Source organism: Equus caballus, chromosome 9 (assembly GCF_041296265.1).
Source record: "Equus caballus isolate H_3958 breed thoroughbred chromosome 9, TB-T2T, whole genome shotgun sequence".
Classification (NCBI taxonomy): domain Eukaryota; kingdom Metazoa; phylum Chordata; class Mammalia; order Perissodactyla; family Equidae; genus Equus; species Equus caballus.
The window spans coordinates 66,300,318-66,323,912 of NC_091692.1; the positions used below are offsets into that span (position 1 = coordinate 66,300,318).

Genomic DNA, 23,595 nt, shown 5'->3' on the forward strand with positions numbered 1-23,595 from the left:
AATCAAATTGGGACTACCAGCTTTATGTAATTTAGGGCACAGTTTTTCCCTCCCCCTAAAAAGTCTCATTACTAACTGGCATTTGGGGAGAGACAATGGCAAGCCCCAGTACATTGACTTCAGCTTTCTCTTCTGAAGGTATTTTATTTTTGGTGATCTCTTACAGCCATTCTTAGGTGATGAATATCCAATTGGAGCATTTTGGGCACTATGGCAGGTTGACAAAACTTCCTTTTACTTCATATCGTAAACACTGGAGCAGAATGGCTCCTTAATGATGTGGACATGTTGACATAAACCAATAGTCTATGCTAGCAAGAGTCATTTAGACAGTGAGCTTAATTCAAACAGTGTTAGGCAAATGCCTATAACATGATGATAGGATATTAAAACACTTCATAAATAAAACTGTATTTGTATTTCACAAATATGTTTAAATTTAACGTCAAGCAGCCATGCTTGGTCAATTTTCTAATTGGGAAATATCTCTGAGTTATAAAGCATGACTTAAAATATTTAGTTTTGTAATTAACATAGAAGTACAAAGATAATTCATGAATATTCTTGTTTCTAGATGAGATTTTAATTGTGCTTTTTAAAGGCCAAAATATCTCCATCGTCTGGCATATTTAATGAATAAAAACAGTTTGGAAGAAATTATTATTATAAGAAAATAACTTTATAGTGTAGAGATATTCTGCACATGATGTGGGCTTATTGACCAAAATAAGAAAACTGAAAGGAAGAGCTTATGTACAATGTGACACAAGTATTAACTCAGAGGGAAGGAAGAAAAGTCAGTAAATGAAGAAAAATTAAAAGTTCTTTCTAAATTGTTTAATGTATATTTCGGCTATATATGTCAACATTTGTGGAAATTGTTTTCTCATAAAAATCAGAGAATTTTCTAAATATAGACTCACTGAAGCATAAGATATACCTAATAGAATATTGTATACTTGATTTACTAATTTTTTTTAAATAAGGGGAAATGTATTTGTGTATGTATGTATGTGGAGAGAGAGAGAGAGGGACAGAAAGAGAGAGAGAGACAGACAAAAAGAGTAAACCATGTTATTATTAAAGTGTGATTTGTGGCTAAGGCATTCTGAATAATTAAATATCTAATAAACATATTGCTATATACCTAATAACTAGAGTACAATAAAATACATTTAATGTTAATATTATATGGAATACAATTTTGTATTTGGGGATTCAAAATTTACAAATTTTTCAAAGAGCATTATAGCAAAACTTCTAGAATCTTAAAACTTGTAAAGACCTTAGGTAACAATGGTCATAAATAATAAATATTATTAGACTAGTGCTTGACATTTTATGATGTATTTCATTTACAGTGTCCTAGGCAGGTGATGTAATTCAACTTTCTTATTTTACGGATAGAGACTGAGATTGCCATTTCTTAGAAGACCAGCCCAGGGTCACACAGGTTACTGACACCATCCTGGGGGACAACTCCAGTTTCTGAGCTTTGTAATGTGGTGCCCATAGGAAACTCTCATTATGGAACACCCTTGCAGATGCCTATTGATCTGGCTTTAAAAGTTATTTAAACATTGTCAAATTTTGTTTTATAATGTCCTAAATGTCTCAAAGATCCAAATATACGTGTTCTTAAAGTCGTATCTTTTCCTTCAGGTTATGAGGGAAAAAATAAAATATTGCTGCTATGGAAGAGAGTGGGAGGATAAAGTCTCAGTTGGAAATTTAGTTAATTATCTTTCTCGTATGTTGAAATATAAACAGAACTCCATAGTGTGTTTGGTGTTAAGTACTATCAGAAGCATTTAACTTTTCAGTATTTAAAATTGTACATTATAATGACATAAAATTGTAATAGCTATCTCCAAAATTAAGAGCTAATTTGGCTTTTTATAGATTTAAGAGAGCAAATCCTGAACTCTTCAGTGGGAAATCTTGGAGTTTTCATTGTAAGTTGTGTCTGAAATGATTTACAAGTATAATTCGTGAACTGTCGTTATATCCTAAGCTCTCCGTGCTTTATAACTTGTAATTCTCTGAAACATATTTTGTGATTCTTGAAATCTATAAGCAGATATACTATTTGGAAAGGAAATATATACTTGCCTGTTATCACATTGTTTCTCTCTCTTTCTTTTTTTCAATATACTATCTAGTCTTGATCTGATTCCTCAGCAAAATAGGGTTGTGAAAACTCTGTCCTCTCAAGTTGCTCTTATCCATCAAAAGAAGGAATTTATGTGTAGCACCTAAATAAACAAAAGTGATTTTTTTTTTCAGTTTTCTCTCAGATAAAGCTGTTTCTCTTCTTAAAGGGAGATTCGCATTTAGGATTCCATGTTTCTCTTTAACAAGAGACTTATATTTTCTGTTTCCATATTGGGAAATTCATTTGAAATCTTACTATTTGGCATTTACTCTCTCATTGCATGTGTTCAGCTATAGGTATTGACAGATTTAACAAAAGCACAGACAAAAGATACAGCCAATAATATTCTGCTATTTAGATGTACATATTTAACAAATCACACTGGCTTTTTGCTGTACCCAGAACACACCAAGTTCATTTCCATCTCAGAGTCTTTATGCATTATTCTCTCTTCCTTCTAATAGAAAATATATTTTTTGGGCCAGCCCCAGTGTCCTAGTGTTAAATTCTATGCTTTCTGCTTTGGCAGCCTGGGTTCAGTTCCTGGGCGTGGGCCTACATCACTTGTCTGTCAGTGGCTGTGCTGTGGTTGTGGCTCACAAACAAAAAGAGGAAGATTGGTAGTGGATGTTAGCTCAGGGTGACTCTTCCTTAGCAAAAAACCCCCCAAAATAAAAATATATATATATATATGTATATATCTTTTTATGATAAATGTAATGTCTGGTGAATCATAAATTCATCAGTAAAACTGAAGAAGGTCATATGGATTTCCCCATTTTACAGATGATAAAACTGAGGGATCAAGCTTAGCCTTTGAAGGATTAATTGAGATAAAGTACTTAAAACCAAGTCTGAAGTAGAGTAAGCACTTAATAAGTGTTAGCTTTGTGATCTCATATAGAAATAACACTGTCGTATTTATATGTTCCTTTTCCCAGAATTAGTTTACAAAACTCAATTTTCTGGGCTGATGAAAGTACTTTCATAAACCTACAACTCAAAATATTTCTGTATGCAAGCCTTAAAACCATCCTTCAGTATGTTGTAACTGTTTTCACTGAATCCTTTTAACTGTAGCTCTGATTTTTCATTCCATAGCAGTCTGCAGCAGGCAGCTTATAGGTTGTGAGTGGAGCGTCTGTCAGTGAAAGAAAAGAAAGAACAGCCTCTGATTTAAGTGGATCATAATAATGACCTGCCACCCCAAGTCATCAGGAAGCACTTAAATTATCATTATTTTATTCCATTTAAAAAAGTGAAGGTGTGTGCAAGAATATGCTTTAGAAGTTTTACCTGAGCTGCTGTATACTCTAATTTTGTTTGTTTGTTTGTTTGTTTTTTTGTGAGGAAGATTGGCCTGGAGCTAACATCTGTTGCCAATCTTCCTCTTTTTGCTTGAGGAAGATTGTCACTGAGCTAACGTCTGTGCAAATCTTCCTCTATTTTATGTGAGATGCCACCACAGGATGGCCTGATGAACGGTGCTAGGTCTGCACCCGTGATCTGAACCTGCTAGCGGAGCACACGCACTTAACCACTACACCACTGGGCCGGTCCCCTTACTTTTATCTATTTTACTCTTATTATTTTTTTCTCCCAAAAGCTCCAGTACATAGCTGTACATCCTAGTTGTAAGTCATTCTAACTCCTCCATGTGGGATGCCACCACAGCATGGCCCAGTGAGCAGTGCATAGATCCACGCCCAGGATCTGAACTGGCGAACCCTGGGCCGCTGAAGTGGAGTGCATGAACCCAACCGTTCAGCCATGGGGCCATCCCCCCTCCTTTTATTTTTGATAAAGCTCTTTAAAATCCTTCAAACCCAAAATACTGTAGAAAGGAGATTTAATTAAGCCCTGTTATGTTTTCTCCCAAACTTCACAATCTTGGAAAGGCCTTCCCGATCACCATATCTAAAATAGTAGCCCCATCACCCACTGGCCCCTCACCTTGCTTTATTTTTCTTCATAGTGTTTATCATTTCTTGATATTATATATCCCTTTATTATTTTGTTGTTGTTGCCTGTTTTCTCCACTAGGATATAAACACATGAGGAGAGCAGCTTTTTCCTTGTTTTTTGCTATGTTCCTGGCACATAGAACAATGCCTTTCATGTAATAGGCATTTAAACACATACCAAGTGAGTCAATTAATGAATTAATTAATAAAGAATATAAAAGCACCAAGGAACACAGCAAGAAGCAATGATTAAATTACTATAAATTTATACTACCTGCTACAGTTTTGGAAATCTCAAACTTTTTCCCTTAAAGCCCCTGTTTTATTCAACATTTACTAATATTTGAAAAATGGTTATAGCAAATCTTACTGTAATCTCAAGGATACATTAGATAGACTTGCATTATTCATACTGCAGAAATAAGTAAATATAAACTCAGTGAATAAAGATATTAAGTCGTAGGTCCAACCTGAGATAATTTATCTGACCCAAGAGCATCGAAAATATTTCAACTGCTGCTACTAAAAGTTCTGTTCTCCGTATTCTGTAAAAAAGGAGGGGGGATTCCAGTATTTTTTTATGTCATCTATGTGTATGTAATCTCTTTTGTAACCACTGCCTTTACTTAAAATTGTATCTTGCAACTAAGGTCATTATTCTCCAAACGAATGCTCTAATATGTCTACAGCAACAACAAAAACCATAAAAATTATATTTAAATGCAGGTGAATGAGATTTGAATGAGATTTGAATGAGATTGAGAGAAAAAAAGACATTTAAAATAGTACATCTTTTTAGAAATACTTATATATTTTTTCCTTGCTTATTTGGTCAACCAATCTACCTATATACCTACCTATCAACAAATAATAATATTAAAAGAAACTAAATGAGCTAAGATATATGTTAGGGAAACAAGATAAGATACTCTCGTTTCGCTAGAGGAATTTTAGTCTCATGGGGGAAGATAGGTGGGAACATCAAATATATGTGTGGACGTGTGTGTGTATATGTGTGTTTGCACATATAGTTTTAGTACATGCCCCTGATCACCATCTGCTCCTATTCCCACATGAGCTCGTCTGTCCTCTGAAAGCCCAGTGCCACCTGATTGCTAACCAAATGATCTTGCCTCCTACTTCTCAAAGGCATTGGAAACTGTGAACTCTCTTAGTCGTAAGTACCACAATTTCCCATTTCTGTACTTAAAAATGTTCTTCTATCTGTATCCACCCTCACTTTTTTAAGGAAAAGAAAGCTTCCCTTTCTTTATTTCTGTACTAATTTCATCCTTCCATCTATTCTCGATGTGACCTCTCTAAGACTTTTCTTCCATGCTTCTCTCTACGCTTTTTATACATTATATTAGCTTTTCTCTCTCTGCTGGTTCTTTCTCCATACTTTGTACCCCACATCCAGATTATTTTCCATAGTTCATCTGTGTGCTAAATCCAGTCACACCACTGCCGTTCCTCAGAGGTGATTGTGAACATCTCTTCCCAACTGCTTTCAATAATGCCACATTGGTAGACTGAAATTGCCCCCGTATAGTGGAATTATTTACATGAGGGAAATTGGCAGCTGCTACAAATCCAATTTGTCATCCACCCCCTAGTGCTGGTTTTTAAGAAGCATTTATAGGCAAACCACTGATCTAGTCCTCCCACCTGCTTCCTTTATAACCAAGTTCTTGAAAAGAGTAGTCTGCTCTAAATGTATCAGCTTCCTCACTTCACATCAAATCTCTCAAGTTAGATATCCGCTCCTTCCTCTACTGGAAGTGCTACAGCAAAGGGGAAAAAATGCTCCTGACTACCTACCTCCAGCCACATTTCATACTGTTGATGTCTTGCTTTCTGAAAACTTTGTTTCACTCTGACGTAGTATTTCCTGGTTCTCCTCCCACTTCTCTGACTATTTCTTCTCTGCCTCTCTTACTAAGTCCTCTTTCTTTGCCCCTAATTATTGATGTCCCCATGGTTCTGGTCACAGTTTTCTTCTATACATTCTATGTTGGCTAACTCATCAATGCCCATAGCCTCAAACATTCCATTAATTATCGCCTAATAGAAAGCTGCAGGCCAAACTTTTTGCCTGAGTTTCAGATTGGCATGTCCAGTTGCCTTCTTAATATCTCCACCTAGATATGTCACAGGTACCTGAGACTCAACAAATCAAAACCTTAATTCATTTCTCCCCCTTAAGTGTTACTCCACATTCTACATTTCCTACCCAGATAAATGGCCTCACCGTCCACCAAGTCCGCAAAATGAAAAACCTGGGAGTCATCCTAGACCCCTTGCTTTTCTTCATTCTGCAAATTCAATCAGTCACTGAATATCTTTCTGTCTTTCTTCTTCCACTGCTACATCTTGATCTTAGCTACCTTCTTTTAGGCTCTCATTTCTTACTTAGATTGTTAAAATTTTCTCCTAATTTGTCTTCCTGCCTTCTGTCACACTCCTCAGCCAGCTCTCTCCAGTGCTGCTAGAATGACATTTAAAAATTTTAAATATGATTAGTTCCTCCCTTAAAATCTTTCAGTGGCTCTTCACAACCTCTAAGATAATTTCTTTATCATATAATACTCTTTCAATTACAAATAAGAGAAGACTTCACCCTAATTGCTCAAGCAAAATTGAACTAATGGCAACTGAAGATTCCAGGGAATGGATCTGGATTGAATAATGTCAACAGGAATTGGTTTCTCTTCCTATTTTAGTTTTGCTTTCCATTGTGTTGGCTCCAGGCTCAGGTTCAATGTGATAGCAAGACGGTGGCTGCCACTGCAGCTATACAACTTCTCAACTTTAAGGTACAGCAGGAAAGAAAACAAGATCTCCAACCTCCCCCTTAAGAGGCTAATAGTATCTTATTGTTATTGGGCCGTGTGCCTATGCATGAACCAATCACCATTGCTAGTTTATTGTAACGTGTTGATTGGCCTGTATGCAAACTACATGAGACTTAAGAGGGGCTGTATCCCCAGATGGAAATTTAAACCTTGCTCAAAGAAGGAGGAACGAATGCTAAGGAAGCTATTACTCATAATGACAACATCTAATATTTATTGAGTTCTGGACATGTTTCAGGCACTGCGTTAGTGCCTTTATTTAATCTTTGTAACAACCTCACAAGGAAGTGAGGGAACTGATGCACGGAGAGGTTAGGTAGTTTGCCTAAGTTAGACATAGCAAATAACGAATGTCAGTTGCAAAATTCAAAATGTCCTTTTCTTTCTTACCCAATAAATTCCTGAGAGTGTTTTTAAGTTAGATGGCTGATAGTTCAAAAATTAACTTAGATTTTATAAAATAAGTGCGTTCCATTTTCAAAGAGCTAAAAGTTATTGGAGATTTCCCATATTCCTTGTCTTGCACAGCACCAGGCAGCTTTAAGACTGCATGGGAATGTCACCAGTGGCTGGGGATTCCTGGTTATCAGGAGGTTGGTAAGTCAAGGTTGGAGTGAGGATGAGAAGTTGAGTCCACAACTGCCTGTAGTAGACATCCTCTTCCCACAAACTATTGCTCCTCTCCTAATCCCTCTAGAGGGGTCAAGGTGCAAAGTTAACTAGCTCCCAGTTTTCTGAGCCCCTGCTGGAATGGAGAGGGGATGCCATAGGATTCTGGCCTTTCTTCCAGTGGAAGCGGTAAATAGGAAGAATTTAGTCAGCTAATGAATGAAAGGTGAAATTCTGTTTATAATGTGTATGGTTCAAAAATCAAATTTCTGTATGATAAGAATTACCTGTGTGACTGCATGACCCTCCATGACCTGCTAGTGCTTGATCCCTTTCCAGTCTTACCTCTTACCATGAACCCTCACCTTCACTCCTATGCTGTAAGATCCAGTATGTCATTCTCTTACTTCCCATGCTCTATATGATCTTCACACCTCCATTGTGTCTTGGCTAATGCTGCATCTTTCAAAAGGTGTGTCAAGTGTTATCTTCTCCATGAATACTTTCCTGAAATCACCCTCCTTGTGACCAAACAGCTGTGCGTCTCGTTGTGCCCCAACTGTACTTACAGGAACATTTGCCATAGTTCCTGTAACTCATTATTGTATTCCTATATTTGTGTGTGTCTACTTCTACAGTGCTGCAAAATCCTTGATCACGGGGAGCACATTTTGTTAATTCTTATATCTCTAGTATACTGCCTGATACATAGCAGGTGCTCAATAAATACATATATAAGTGAATGAATAATATAAGAAATATGCAGAAACTATAATAAGGTCTCTTAATTGGCAGTAATTAATTGTAGAGCTAGGAGGAATGAGTTGGGAAGTGTTCCTCACTCAAAGATTGTAAATTAGAGACCAGTAAACACATATATTTCTGTGATACAGATAGCCCTCGCTATCTGAACTCTTATCAGAATATTTTCTATAACATTGTACAGAAATATTCACCAAAAATTTGCTATCCAAATAGAAAGTCTACCGTAACAAGTTTATATGAGTGCAACAATGGAAATGTTTAAGCTGTAGGTGAGTTGGTGTAGGAGGATGTAGAGTGTTCTTCCATCATAGCTCAGCAGTTCTCTTTACAAGATCATGTTAATGTCTTCTAAGGAAACAGAAGAACCTGTGAAGAATGTTGGTAAGCACAAGAGGTCCAGGAAATCCCATGCATTAAAAAGAATATTTGAGGTATAACATATATGGAGAGAAGTGAACACATAAAAGACATAAGCTTGGTCCTGCATATATCTCCATCTGTAATATGTAGGCTTTTTCTACTTGTGAGAAAATTTAAAGCAATATCATATTATGATTATTGGTTTTGGAAAGCTTCAGTGTGTTACTCAAGGATCCTATGGAATGTGTGAAAAGCTAGAAAAGTATCTCATGCAGTGGATAGATACTCATAACCTTTGAAACCATGTAGATGCTACTGAAGGCACTACATACCTTTGAAGATCTGAAGAAGGAGATGAAAGAGTTTGATCATTTGGTAAAGAAGTCGAGTTTCAATTTCAAGTCTAGAATGGTGCAAAAGATTTAAAAACTATGCAAGACAGCATCATTTGAAGATCACAGAGGAAGCAGCTTCTTGCTAATGAGGTTGTGGCAGTTTTTCCCTGTGAACTACAGAGAACTCTTGACAAGGATAGCTAACAAATTTTCATGAATACCAATTTTTTTGATGAAATTTGGCTTTTTCAAAATGAATGTCATCTTATCAGAGGATAAGAAAAAAGAGCCAGGGCATTAAACATCCAAAGATAGGAGGACACAACTTTTAAGTGAAAATTTAAAGGTGATGTTAAACTAAAACCCATATACTTGTATAACTCTGAACAGCCCACAGTCCTTAAGGAAAGCTTGAGGAGTAAGACAAAGGAGTCATTCAGTCATTAATCAGGGAGTCATAATTTCTGGCAATTCACTTATGGGTTCAAAGTCTTACAGGAACATAAAGAGTTGGGGTTGAGATGTGAGTTAATTTTTCTTAATAAAATAAAGAGTTGATGAATTTGTTGAGTAGGTGCTGCTGTGAAGACAGTTTGGATGAGAAGCTAAGAAAATGCTTTTTTTTTTCATCTCAGCATGGATATCTGAACTATTTTTCCATCCCTAATTTATTTCGCTAGTGGCAACGTCATCCCTCCATGGAGGGAACTGTGTATCTTCACAGGTTGTGGCTTCATTGAACCTTCAGTGGTTCTCTCTGATGTTTAGACACACTTTCTGTTTAGCTCCCAAAGGTGGAAGTTGCTTAGTTTTCAGTGTTAATTAAACATATCTGTCCCTGCAAAATGAAAGTCAAAGGCTATTAGAGAAAAGTCAGTTCTTCTCCAGCCTCACTGAAACGACTTGTTTAAGAGAATTGATTATGATGTGTTGAGTATTTTCAAATAATGCCCCAAAGAAGAAAACATTTGCCTAAGCAAAGAATGACATGCAAATGTTTTTTTTCTTGTAATCTGTGTCTGTGAAAAATGCCTTACTCCCGGATGCTATCTTCCCTAAGAAATAGGTATTGCCTATGTGTAGGGGCTGATTAATGGTTATCAACAGGGAAGCTCTTATCCTTAAGATTTCTTCTCTTGGAAGTAGGCTGTTTTTTCTTATATCTATTTTTTGAGTATCTCTTATGCAGATGCCTTCATTGTCAAAAAAGAAGAAAAATCAATAATTTATGTGACCATAATAATATAGCAATTCAACTAAAATCAATTTAATAGATGTTTATTGATTGTTTATTCTAGATAATAAACTATGCTAGGTAATAGAGGGATGATATAATTATTGCTCTTGAGGAACTAATAGGACCCAGATAAGTGAAAAAATGACTATTGGATATCTTTTGCTTTTGTAATTTTATAAAATATCTACAAATGATTCCTTTCTTTCTTTTGTTTCTTTTTGGTGAGGAAGATTCACTCTGAGCTAATATCTGTGCCAGTCTTCCTCTATTTTGTAAGTAGGACACTGCTACAGCATGGCTTGATGAGTGGTGTGTAGGTTTGTGTCTGGGATCTGAACCTGCAAACCCTGCGCTGCCAAAGGGGAGCACGTGAACTTAACCACTGTGCCACTGGGCTGGCCCCCAAATGATCATATTTTAAATAAATATCACTATATTGTCTCTCTGGTTATCTGTCCATTTGTTATAACACAACAGTGCTCTTCTATCCCCATTGCCAGAAACTTCAAATTCCATGTTTCTTTAGTAAATAACTATTTCTTAAGTAGCTAAATAATATCATAATATATTATTAACACACATGCTTACCTTTAACAGTCAGGTAAACCATAACACTAGTAAAATATAGTAAATATTGCAACAGAAATATATATATTAATATATATATATATATATCTCTGTCATGAGAAGGGTACACATATGAAGGGGACATAATTCTACCAGGTCCCAAATTATAAGGGTATTGATATTTGAGCTGGACTTTGCAGGACAGATAGATTTTCCAGACAAGGAGGGGAGAGATATTGGTGGAAGTGAGAACGTAAAGATCAGTCTGTTCCTTCTGAAACCTAAGACATGAAAGTGTTTAGTTTACTCAAGGAGGAACCAGGCACACATATTGCCAGGCCTTAGGGAATAGGAAGGGTGGGGGTCGCTCGAGATGAAGATCAACAAGGTGACCCAGGATGAACGGAGGGCCTTGAGGCACTGCCTGAAAAATCTTCAGGAAAGAAACAGCAACAACTGTATATATTATATTCCTAAACTGCAGTGTGTTCATGGGCTGGTTTTCCTAACTTCTCCCAAGTTCATTCTAAATGTTAAAGTGCTTATGTTCTGAGACTACAGAAAGATTCGTTAAGTATGCCTAAGACATTTTTTCACTTGAAACATTTATTTAGGAAGAAAACCAATCTGCTGCTTTGTTTCTTTCTGTTTTTAATTTAAAGTGAGTTTTGGCAGTCCTTTCTACTGGGCAATCCACATGGAATTGAACCTTTTGTGACTCATCAAAATTTATTATAAATTCTACAAACACTAGGCAGTTTAGATATATCATACTTTTTAAAAGCCTCATTTATTTAGTGCTAGTCTTGAGCACAATAATGTACACCTGAAAAACTTGAGTTTTGAACTGAGAGTTCAGTTTAATTCAATTCAATTTAATATTTTTTGAAAAGTTCCAATGTACAGAGTACTGTGTTAGGCCTTCAGTAGAGGGTGGAAACAAATTCACTGAATAGTAGTAATCCAACATGAGTGTAGACAAGCCAGAAAGCACAGGATAGACCATATGAAAGATGATCCCAATTATAGTATTTAGGGGAAATGACTATTCAAGATTTTCTAAACAAGTAATTTGTATATATAAGTGCTTTGCTTTAATAAAATTAATTCGTATTATGGATTGGGGGTCAGAGAAAGTTATGAGAGTCTCATTATTTCCGCATTCTGGAAGTTAAAGAAGGAGAGTTCAGGACAAATCGACAGAGAGTGGAGTCTGACAGAGGCCATTGGAATTAGTAGTTAAATACTGCCAGGTTGACTGGTGATGAGAATATTGGAGTAGACACTAGAAAGCAGAAGTGCATGGTGAAAAAGGAAAGGCAATGGATGTAGAGTAATATTTTGTGAGTTTGCCACTGAACGAAAGAAGTAAGAGAAGAGAATAGTTTCACGTCATAGCTGAGGCAAGGAAAGGTTGTATAATATCAGGAACACACAGGAGAAGAACTAGAAAGAGGCAGAGATGAAAGAAACAGGCAACAGAGAAGCTGATGATTGTATTATGGTTCAAGAGAAAATGAGATCAAAGCACAACAGCACAGATGGAAAGTATCTTTGTAGTTCCTATAAGAATAAAATGAATTTTTCTCAGAAAATTATAACAATATCTGGTACAGTCAATTGTTCTGAAGAAGGTAATCCCAAACTGTTTTAAGGTGATCTTTGGTTAGTGTGATAATTTGTTTAAGAATTACTCTAAGGTCCGTAAGTAACCTTTTATTTCTCTGAATATGTTAACTACTTCCTGTAATTTGAACATAGGGGATATTTCTGAAGTGGGTACTTATGATAATCACAAATATAGACAAGTCTCTGTGATAAATGCTTCTAGACCAATTACTGACATGCTCAATTGAATACTAATACCTCCCGTGAAATGGCTTTAATACAAGTAAAATGACAGCTGCACTGCAGTGAAAGGACACATAAAGCTTTGCATTAGCTTGTCTCCAAGGTTACCATCTGTGCTGATCTGAAGTTTTAATGTGTGGGATTTCTCAGCCCTCTCCAAAAGACTATAGGCTAGATATCAATAGGATATAAAAACAACTTGGAAGGTACTTATGCCATTTGGTCGACAGCCATGCTGACCTTAATCACTCTGTTCTAGAGAGACACATCTGTATCCTGTTAGAAATTTTGCGTAATGATTGCCAAAGTAGCTAGAATATCAGGATTGTTTGACCCCGCTTTGCATATCCAAACAAAAAGATGTTAGTTCACATATTTTGCTACTAAACCATATTCTGGGTAAAATTGAGAAGTGAAACAGATTTGAAAAATGGAATGACTTCTGCTTAAACTTTCCATAATTAAAATTCCATGATTAATATGCAAGTCTCAAACAAATGTAAAAAATTAGTTTAAAAATAATGACATTTTAGAAATCTAGAACCTATAAATATGACCAAAAATTAAATAAGTAATATTTTATAATTTAAAGGGAAAAGAGACACTGCTTTTAGTTCAGCATTCTGTAGAATTTTGCATTTCTTGATTTCAGACATTTATTCTTTTTTTAAAAAAAAAACATTTATTGAATACCTTCTCTGTCCCAGGCACTGTGCTAGGCCTAGGGTTCACTAGGTTATATTGAGATTGCTGTCTGTCCTCAAGGAACTTCTGCTCTAGAGAGAAATACAGAACAGCATCGAGGAATTAAATCCCTGTTTCTAGAAGTCATCACAGATTAAGAACAAGGTGTTATGAGAGAACATAGGGGGCTGCCCCTAACAAGGATTAGGAAAATTTGGAAGAAACGCTATCTATGTTGAGGTATAATGGGTTAGAAGTTAGGCCAGCAGAGGGAGAAATGAAAGAGATGTGTGTAACATGTGGTGGGACTAGCAAGGAAATGGCCTATGAGCTAGAGAGACATAGGTGCATTCGGGAAAACGCAAATCAGTTTAGCTGAAATACAGTGTGTGGGGAGTTGGGGAAGGGTCAGGTGGGCTCAGTGAGAGAGGGAGATGGAAAGAAAAGCAGGTGTCAGATCACCTTGAGTCTTGTGAACCATTTTAGGGAATTAAGGCCTTACTGCGAGGGCAAAATAGGGCAATGAAGGGGTATTGGAGCAGACATTTATTATCATCAGTGTCTCCTTCTTGTTCTTCCTCATTATTATCATCATCATTGCCATTATCACTTTTTGAACTCTTACTATGTGCCAGGCAATATTAAATCCTTTCATGCATTATTTTTTTAAATTCTCACCATGATCTGAGTTAAGTACTATTAACATTCCTATTTTAAGAATAAAGAAACACGTAAGGGAATGTACTTAATTTTCCTGAGATCACAAGTCTACTAAGAAACAAAGCTGAAAAATCACACTCAGATGTGTATGACGTCATCATCCCTGTCTTTGTATTCTACAGCTCTTAGGTAGAAAATGGCTGCATTCCAAGGGGACCACTCAGCCTGTGCTGAGCTGCAGAAGAATGTTTTGAATGAAAACTGAACTAGCTAGTTATGAGGTCCTTGTTATTGTTCAGGCATCAGAAGACACTGAACAGAGGTAGTGGCAATGGAGAAAAGTGTGCGTGTTCTAAAGATATCTCAGAAGTAGAATCAGCTAGGTTTAGTGATTAATTGGATGTGTGGAACAGTATTTCTGGCTTGGACAATGATTACAATTCAGGAAGTGTATTTGTAAAATCCACCCGGCTTATTGGTACACTGAGAAGCAGTAATGTCACAATGATTAAGCTTATTCATTGCTGGTAGGAATGTAAATTGGTACAACTTTTATGAAAGGCAGTTTACCAATATCTTTCAGAATTAAAAATGAGCATAGATTTGACCCAGGTATTTATCCACAAACACGCATTTACATTGTATCACATATGCAAGGATGTACACTGCAGTGTTGTTTGTAATTGCAAAATAGCAGATGCAAACTAGGTCTCTTTCAGCATGAGATGGATTAACAAATTAGGGAAAATGCATTCGGTGAAGTTCTTTACAGCCCTTAAAGGTAATGAGGCATCTACATATGTATTGATAGGTAAATCCTATAATTAGACATATGGTTATGTATGTATGTGAAAAAGGAAGGTGCAGTAGAAAGTATGTAATAGGCTACCATTTTGTGAAAACCAAGTAGATAGATAGATAGATAGATACAGAGTTGGATATAGATAGAAATTCTCAAAATATTTCTTTAAGTATAAAGATATTGGTAATAATAGTTGCCTCTGTTATGGGGAGCTGACTGGATAGCTGGGGGAAAAAGTCAGAAAAGGGAGAGATTTATCCTTCAGTTCATAGCCTTTTGATTTTTCTTTGTATGCATAAATTTCTTATTTTAAAAATTAATAACAAGATAATATAAATTATAAAAATTCAAGGCAAAACCACCTCCTCTTTTTAAATCTTATCTCTAGAGAATCATACAAGATAAAGGGAAAAGGCAAACTCTTAGTTTGGTTTCTTTGTTTATGTTAAGGACTTACCCATATATGTAATCAGAATTTTCAAAAAAGAAATAGTATCTTTCCCCAATGATTGACTTATATTCTACCAAAATTCTGAAGGTCCTGAAATTAGTAATACAAGTATGAGAATAAAATAAGAAAAATAGTTAATATGCGAACTGTTATTTTTCAGTCATTCATGTCATATTGCAGCTGAGGTATTGCATTTTGTGTGTTAGTTCATTAACACCTGGAGAGTACCTGGTACTTATCTAAATGCTCTGGAGTTTGGACATAAAAGACAATTCCTGACCTTTGCACACTTACAGTTTAAGCAAGTAAAAATAATAGACATGAAAAATTATGTACACATCTTAATGCTCAATGTATTTTAATTGCTAAATTGGATGTAGGTTAGTTCAGAAAGGGGAGAGCAGAGAAACCTGAAACTATGAGGCAAGAATTCATAGGCTCTGTGGGCCTTGTACTGATCCATGAAGAATCTGTTTAAGTGCAATTAAAGGGGAAAGAAAGCATGAGGCCACAGAGAAGATTCACAACTTTGTAGTATAGTCTGGGCTCAGGAATGAGCATTCTCAGCAAGCAAGCTCAGGGTAGGGAATCTAGCTTGGGAAATATCGATGATAGTTTATAGGGGACCCAGAAACCAAAGAAAAGGCCTTTGATTTTATGTGATAATAAAAAGGAAGCCACTCTGTAAAACTCTGAATATTTTAATATTGATAATTCATTTTGCTCACATTTATTTGAAATCTTTAGCATAAAAATGTTCTTCCCATACCAAATGCATTTTATTCTTCACTTTATGCCCATTGTCTCTTATAACGCCCTTAGTAGAATTAGAGTATATGTGTACCTTAATCCCTGTACAGAACATCATTTAAACCAAACCCAATGGACCATTGGTCTGACCCAGTTTGAAATAATCCTATGATATTTAGTATCACCTTTGGGCTCCAAGCTCTCTTTTCTTTTTTTTAGAGCACTCTGTTCTTCTTTTATTTATTTATTTTTTAAAGATTGGCACCTGAGCTAACAACTATTGCCCATTTTCTTTTTTTTCTTCCTCTTCTTCCCAAGGGCCCCAGTACATACTTGTATATTCTAGTTGTAGGTCCTTCTGGTTGTGCTATGTGGGACGCCACCTCAACATGGCCTGATGAGAGGCGCTAGGTCCGTGCCCAGGATCCAAACCAGCGAAACCCTGGGCTGCCAAAGCCGAGTGCATGAACTTAACCACTTAGCCACGGGAACGGCCCTTCCAAGCTCTCTTTTCTTTAGGCAAAGCAATGCAATTGACTTATGTATACTCAATCATGCTTGTGGTCAAAATGTTTAATCATATTTATTCTTCTTGCAAGTAATTTTTTATAGGTTCTCTGTCTTAAGTATGGATTTATAAAAACATAGATTTATTATATGGCAGGTTACTTAAACTGATATTCATGGAATTTTATCTTAAAGATATAAAATCATCTCTGTATTCTTGGGACTATGTTATGAAAATGCTTCTTTTGCTTAAATAAAATCACTTTTCAGAAGTTCTTTTATGTTATATATCTAAATGGCAAAGTAATTACAGCTAAATGAATGTATTAGAATATAATATTCCTTTCAGCTGAATTTGAAGCCCAGAATCTTATTCATGAATGAAATCATTAAAATAATTATTTTTGTAAAGTAAATTCCAATAATCTATTGTTGTTTCAAAAGCTATTCATATTTTTAAATAAATATGTAAAATGAGAGGTTTTGTATTAAATTCACATTATTAAATTCACATGTGAATTTAATAATGTGAATTGTGCTAAAAAGCAAGCCCTAAAGAGAACAGGTGTGCCCTATGCTAATAACTTACAATCCAGCTGGGCATCCAGGGGAAGTCAAATCACTTCATACGTTTTGAAAAGATTCTCTTAATATGATGATATACTCTCTTTCTCTTGTGACAAAGAGGCAGGTGGTGGCTCTTAGTAATCTTAGAGTTTTGGCTAAAAGCTACAAATTCATACTTAAGTGTGGAGACTGATGTTGGGATTTGTATAAAGATTGTGAATCATCAAAATCAACAGAAAATTTAAACTTGCCTAAATATTTTAGGGATGTTTTCTCTGGAAAGGTTGCATTGACAAACAATGAATCATTTAAATGTCAATTAAAGGAATAACAAGCCCACTACCAAGGCCTTTGAAAAACATCATGTCATAAAAACGCAAACATAACAGACTTTTTTATGTTATTCAACTCAACTTTTTTGAGTGCCTCATGGGTGCATATCTTTGAAGAAGTAAGTCAGATAGTTATAAGATGTAAATAAAAACAAAAGATGGTATAATACCAAAATGAATGTCAGAGTGATTGTTGTAATCGTTATGAGTTGTCACTATGAATTTTTTTTGTTCAATATTTTATTCTTATAAACATCTAGGTTTAAGATCAGAAAGAGGCAGTTTTCTAATGTTTATTTTATTTTACAAATCAACATTTAATATAAGCTTATCAGAATCCAAGTTGGTAATTATTGCAGGTAAATGACATTGAGAAAAGATTGCATTTTTTTAACAACATTGCCAGGATCTTAGGAAATTTTCATGAACTTTAAGGACTGAAGAAAATACCTGCTCAAAGAAAAATTGCTCTGGACAGAGTTTGACAGGCAAGGAAGACTTTATTCAAGACTATTGCCATAGAGGAGAGAGGCTGAACTCAAATCTGCTGAAACAAAAAGTGGGAGGGTTTTTAAATGCTGGGGTGAGCTAGTAGAAAAGTATTGGAGGGTGTTAGGGAGGAGATTGGTCACTGTGATTAGGCCATCTGTGTTTGCTAATTGGCGCTTATGGCAGTTAGGCTCCTACTCTCCCAGAGGCTAGGAGATAGGGTGCTGTTTCCTTTGATGGTTACATTTCACATGGATGGCTCTCAGGTCCCGAAGAAAGATATTCCTGCATTGTAAAACTAGCAAGAGGCTGATAGAAGCTATAGCCTTATGGGGCAGAGAAAGAATTTATAATTTCAAGTTTTCTAAAGTAAATGCTCTAAGCAAAGTGAGGTCAGGGGCCCAGAGTCCGGAAGTGGCCATCTTGGTCAATTCTTCACTTATATTAAATGGTACTGTATACATTGACAATATTTAACCATTTTTGACCTACAAAAGCAAGAGCTTCGTATGGCAACAGTTTCATCATTCTAAGAGCCTGGGATCAAATTTTTTACATATTATTTTTACATTATGCAGAAAGCAAACAAATCTGGAATTGTGGTCTTTACTTATACCCTTTCTTACTGTAAAAAGTACTTAGGGAGTTTTTTATAAGTATTTACATACATATAGTGTGTGTATGTGTGCATTTGTTTGTATAGGTGTGTGTGTTTATCAAAAACAGCTTAAAAATTAAAGGTGGTAGAAAAGGAAAAAGCATGAAAATGCAGACCTCAGGGTCTTGAATAGTTCTTAAAGAAATGTCACAAATTTGTTTCAGAGCTTCCCGTAAGTTAAAGCAAGGAAAGAAACAGAATAAGTTGCAATAATGTTCCCCCTAGGACTAAAGCAATTCAGAAATTTAGAATTATAGTTTTCTTCGTGTAGAAACCTGACACATTTTTCCTTTGAATGCTCATCAGGGCAACATTTTTGTATTGGCAAATATTCCAGTAAACCTAATAGTTTCACAGTCTGGTTTTTGCTTGTTTATTTATTATTTTCTTTAATGATGTCCCTCAATGAAAACTCTTGGCAAAACCCTAAAGTATAATTCAGTAAAAGTAATTTGGTTAAGTATTAAAATAATGACGTCCAGATACGCAACTCTTTAAAGATAGAATTAAGAATACAGTCATGTGTAGCTTAATGATGGGGATATGTTCTGCGAAATGCGTTGTTAGGCAATTTCATCATTGTGCAAACATCATAAAGTGTACTTACACAAACCTAGTTGGAAAAGCCTACTACATACCTAGGCTATACGGTATTAATCTTATGGGACCACTGTCATATATGCTTTGACCAAAATGTCCTGATGTGGCACTTAACTGATTTAGAAGAATGAATTATGTCAGACAATATTACATATATATTACATATTACATGCATAACATATAGTTTACATATATATGTATATGTACTTACAATTTACATATTTACCTATAAACATGTTTATATATTAAATATTACATATATATTTAATATATATTTCTATATATGAAATATGTAAAGAATATTTTTTTTGTTACAACTCTTGATAAGAATCTGGTAATACAGATTTTGAGAATTTGAAGTTACCAGTTCTGGGAGTAGAATTTGGAGTTCCTATGTCCTTAATAGATGTAAGTCCTTCTGCTTTAACAGTTAACCAAGGGCACAGTGGACTTGAAATCCTCTGGAATGTAAGGAAACAATTTAGGATATAGACCTGCTAGCCACTCACTCCAGTGGCAGTCAGGGTCTATTAAAATGAGAATCCATTAGAATTACGGTTCTTTCTCGATTCCCCCCATTGCTACTCATGCTTTTGTACATACACAGCAATTTTCAGAGTGCATTTTAGCTTCTTTTATTTCTTACATGATGGCATCTGTGTTAGACAGTGAATTCTTACTATTTGCAAAGACTATATTTTATTAGTCTTTGTGTCCTTAGTACTTAGTTAGAGCCTGGGAAATAGTAGGCCACAAAAAATTTTGATTCTTTGAATGATTTAAGAAAACTGAAGAAGTTTGGTGTTTAAAATTATATATCAAATATGTAAAATTACCAACAAACAATGGACTGATTCCACCTCCCTTCTGCTCCATGTTTGCCACTTTGCAGTAGGTACAGAATCATAAAATATTGGGGGTATCGGTCACCAAGTCTCAAACATTATGGCAGACGATTCTAGTTTTCTCCCAGTACCCACTTTGACCCCTTCCTTTCTAATGGGCACCTTGGTTTGTAGTTGGGCATATGGCTGCCTAGAATAAAGGCTGCATTTTCCAGTCTTCCTTAGATAAGAGTGCTCTAATGACTAAACTCTGGCCAATGAAATGCAAGTGGAAATGTGCAAATTTTAGGAAGCATCCTTCTTTCCCTCTTTCTTCTCTATGCTGGATGGAATGTAGACACACTTACCGGAGCTCAGCAACATGAAGGGGAACCACATGTTGAGAATGGCAGAAGGACAAGAAAGGAGCCTCCATCCCTAGTGTCCATGTAGTTGCCATGTCCTCCCTTGGACTTCTTCAGACTCAAGATTCATTTACATGAGAGACGAATAAACTCTGTCTTTTCTAAGCTACTTTGATTTTGGATTTTGTTTGAAACTTGCAGCCAAACCTCATGGCAGCAGTTTGGGATCTATCTTCTTTAGAATCCTTCCCTTATCCCTAAGGCTCGGCTGGCAGCCCCTCTTCTATGCTCTCATATACTGTATAAACCTTTATTAGAACACTTACCCTATTTCATTACAATTATCTTTTTTTACATAAAGCTTTCTTTGAGGGCAGGAACAATGTCTCATTCATGTGTCATTCATCTTCATCCCTGAGCTCTATCTTGGACAGCGTAGGTGTACATAGTATATGCTCAATAAATGTTTGTTTAATTGAACAGTAATGGATTGATGACCTGAACTAATTAAAATGCCTAACGTATACCATGGAATTAATTGTACCCTAAGAAAATTTTAGTTCAGGATCATAGGACACTGCACAGTAGATGCTCAAAAAGAAGTGGGTGAAAATGTTTGTTATGTGAATACACATTGCTTACCTCCCACATGTTACTCATTATAAATTCTTATTCAGTCAGATGTGGTAGTGAATGATTTTTTGTTAAAGCTTTGGACATGATAACAATTTGTGTCAAGGGACTTTTTTTTTAGTATCTGCTACTGGCTAATCAAGATCTTTGTTCTGATCCTTTTATCACAAGTGTGTAAAACTGATTTAGAAAGCAATAATGATTGACTGTATGGAGAAAAAGTTTGCTGCCTCTGAAAACACATTCTGTTCTTTCCTTGTATTCATTAGTTCAGGGAATGAACATTTTATTAACCTTTCAATTGATTTTAAAGGTAAAGCATTCAATTTATCATAGGGTTGGTTCAATTTTATCTTTGGTTTATGGCATGTCTTATATTTTAAAAACATTTATATTTTCTTTTTGTTTGTTATACCATGACAAAACTATTGACCTGGATGGAATAAAATCTGTGAAAAATCATACAGACCAGGTGCTATAGATATCACTTTCTTCCTTTTCTTTATAGGTCTTCTCAAACTGTGAGTAACTAAGTGGTTTGTGCATCATTCCAGTAGCAAAGCTGGAACTCCCAGTGATCTTGGCTACTTGACCTACTCATTCCCCACTCTGAAATCAAGAGACGACTGCTCCACAAGACTCCTCCATAAATTGCTGCAATGTCTGTATCTAATTTATCATGGTAAGTGAATTACTTTCTAACCTTAAATGCAAGTGTATGTGTATCATGACACAGTATTTCGTGAGTAAGTTGTCCTGTCAGAACTGGAGCAGAGAGAGAACTTTAAAGATCTTATTTCCAGAGATTGTTGTCCTATGTTAGGGTGAGGAAAGCAACCTAGAATTAAAAGGTTGAGACTTTCAGCACGATGGGATCTGGGGACTTTGGGAAGGGTTCAAGCCTCCTGCTGATTCCCAGTGACATCCAGTGCCTTTCTTGACAGCACTTCCTTGGGGGAGAGGAATAGGAATGAAATATCCTTTCACTGTTCCTCTCTACTATCCTGTTCCCAGATACAGGACCAACCAGCGGTCAGGGTGGCTGTAAGGGGGGGATAGATATTTTCTCATCAGTGCTTTTCTTCACACTTCCTATTGCAAAAGGTCTACCCAAATTAAACTGAATAGAACTCAAATATAGAAGAGAAAATTCCTTTATAGATTCATATCTCTAGTTAGCTGGCATTCTGAATACTCTTTGACATACAGTTCATGCTTAAAAGCTGTTTGTGATTTTAAAAAAGAAGTATGGAGATATTTTTCTGGCAACTACTCAACAACTTTTCTATGGCAATGAAAAGCTATACTAACAGGGATGAATTTGAAACCATTTTATTGAACTTTGGATTTTTTTTTTTATATATAAAGAGCCAAATAAGCAATATTACAAATTCGTAGTGTTCAATATGTGAATGTAAGAAAAACCTGATAATCTTTTCTGCTTCCTTAAAAGCCCATCTCATCCTTGTCTTCAATTTGTGCTGGAAATATAGATCTCATCAGATTAAAGGCTAGTTTCTACTGTTTAACTCCATGAATTTACTTTTAGTTAAGTAAGCAATTTCTTTAGCATGAAGGATGGGAGGGATTATTTGTTTAGATTTAGAGTAGTATTTCTAAAGGACCTGTTTTTATGGACTCCCTAGAATATGCCTTGGATTCCTTCTGGGTGCTGAGGATCTCAGTTTGAAAAAGAAGTGAATTAAAGAAGCTAAAATATATTTTGTAAAAATAAATGAAAAAGTATTTAAATTGGGAATTATTACTGCCAAATATTTTCTTTTATATTGTTAAAATCAAATTATTAAAATAAAAGAAGCTAAACAATTTCTGTAGAATTTTTGAACCCCTTTGAACTCCTGGGAGATATTAAGTACACATTTATTTAAAGGAATTATACCCCTGGAAAACAAGTCTGTTGGAGGTGAATCCTCAAAAACAGGCTGCATGCCAAAGAAAAAGAAAGAGAAGGAGGAAGGCAGGGAACGGGGAAGGAGAAGAAAGCGTGGGCGAGGGCGGGGGTGGTGGTGGTGGGGAGATGAAGAAGAAGCGGAAGAGGGAGATAAGACACACGTATGATTCTTACATCTCAAAATAGGGTGTCATCTGACCTGGTTCACAGAGTCAGGACAGCACTAACACTGGAGCCTGTCCTTCGTGTGTAGCTCAATTAACAGCTGCCTTGATGTGATGTAATGATTTGCTTAAGGGCCTTCCAAAACACAGCGAACTCCACAAAGAGAAGGACTGCATCTTCTGGTTCCAGCCCAACTGTCCAGGGCAGCTCTTAGAATTTAGTGCTGTGTAAATGAGTGAAAAAATGTAAAGCATATAATTCAATAACAAATTAGTGTTTTCCTTCTAAAAGAAAATTTAAAATTGTGTGGATATCTTATAGAATTCATATATCTGAAATTTGTTAGAATTCTCTCCATGTCGAAGGTTCAAATTTTACAGAAATAATTCTTGGATATTTTCATTCAGTAGTACTCTTAATTCAGGCTACAACTTAGGATCCACATAAGATTTCTATAAGGAGGCTCTTAAATTTGTTTTGCCAGTGTTACTCTGTCAT

General features: G+C 35.7%; 1 protein-coding gene across 5 annotated transcripts in view; it reads left to right on the top strand.

The window, feature by feature from the left end:
• The window catches only part of OXR1 (oxidation resistance 1), a 451,197-nt gene that overhangs the window by 62,829 nt on the left and 364,773 nt on the right, over positions 1–23,595 (top strand). For all 5 annotated transcript variants that reach the window (XM_070221675.1, XM_070221678.1, XM_070221676.1 and 2 more), the window contains one exon: positions 21,529–21,702. In XM_070221675.1, the coding sequence (XP_070077776.1) occupies positions 21,680–21,702 (23 nt within the window). In that variant the 5' untranslated portion in view covers positions 21,529–21,679. The remainder of the gene's footprint in view (positions 1–21,528; positions 21,703–23,595) is intronic.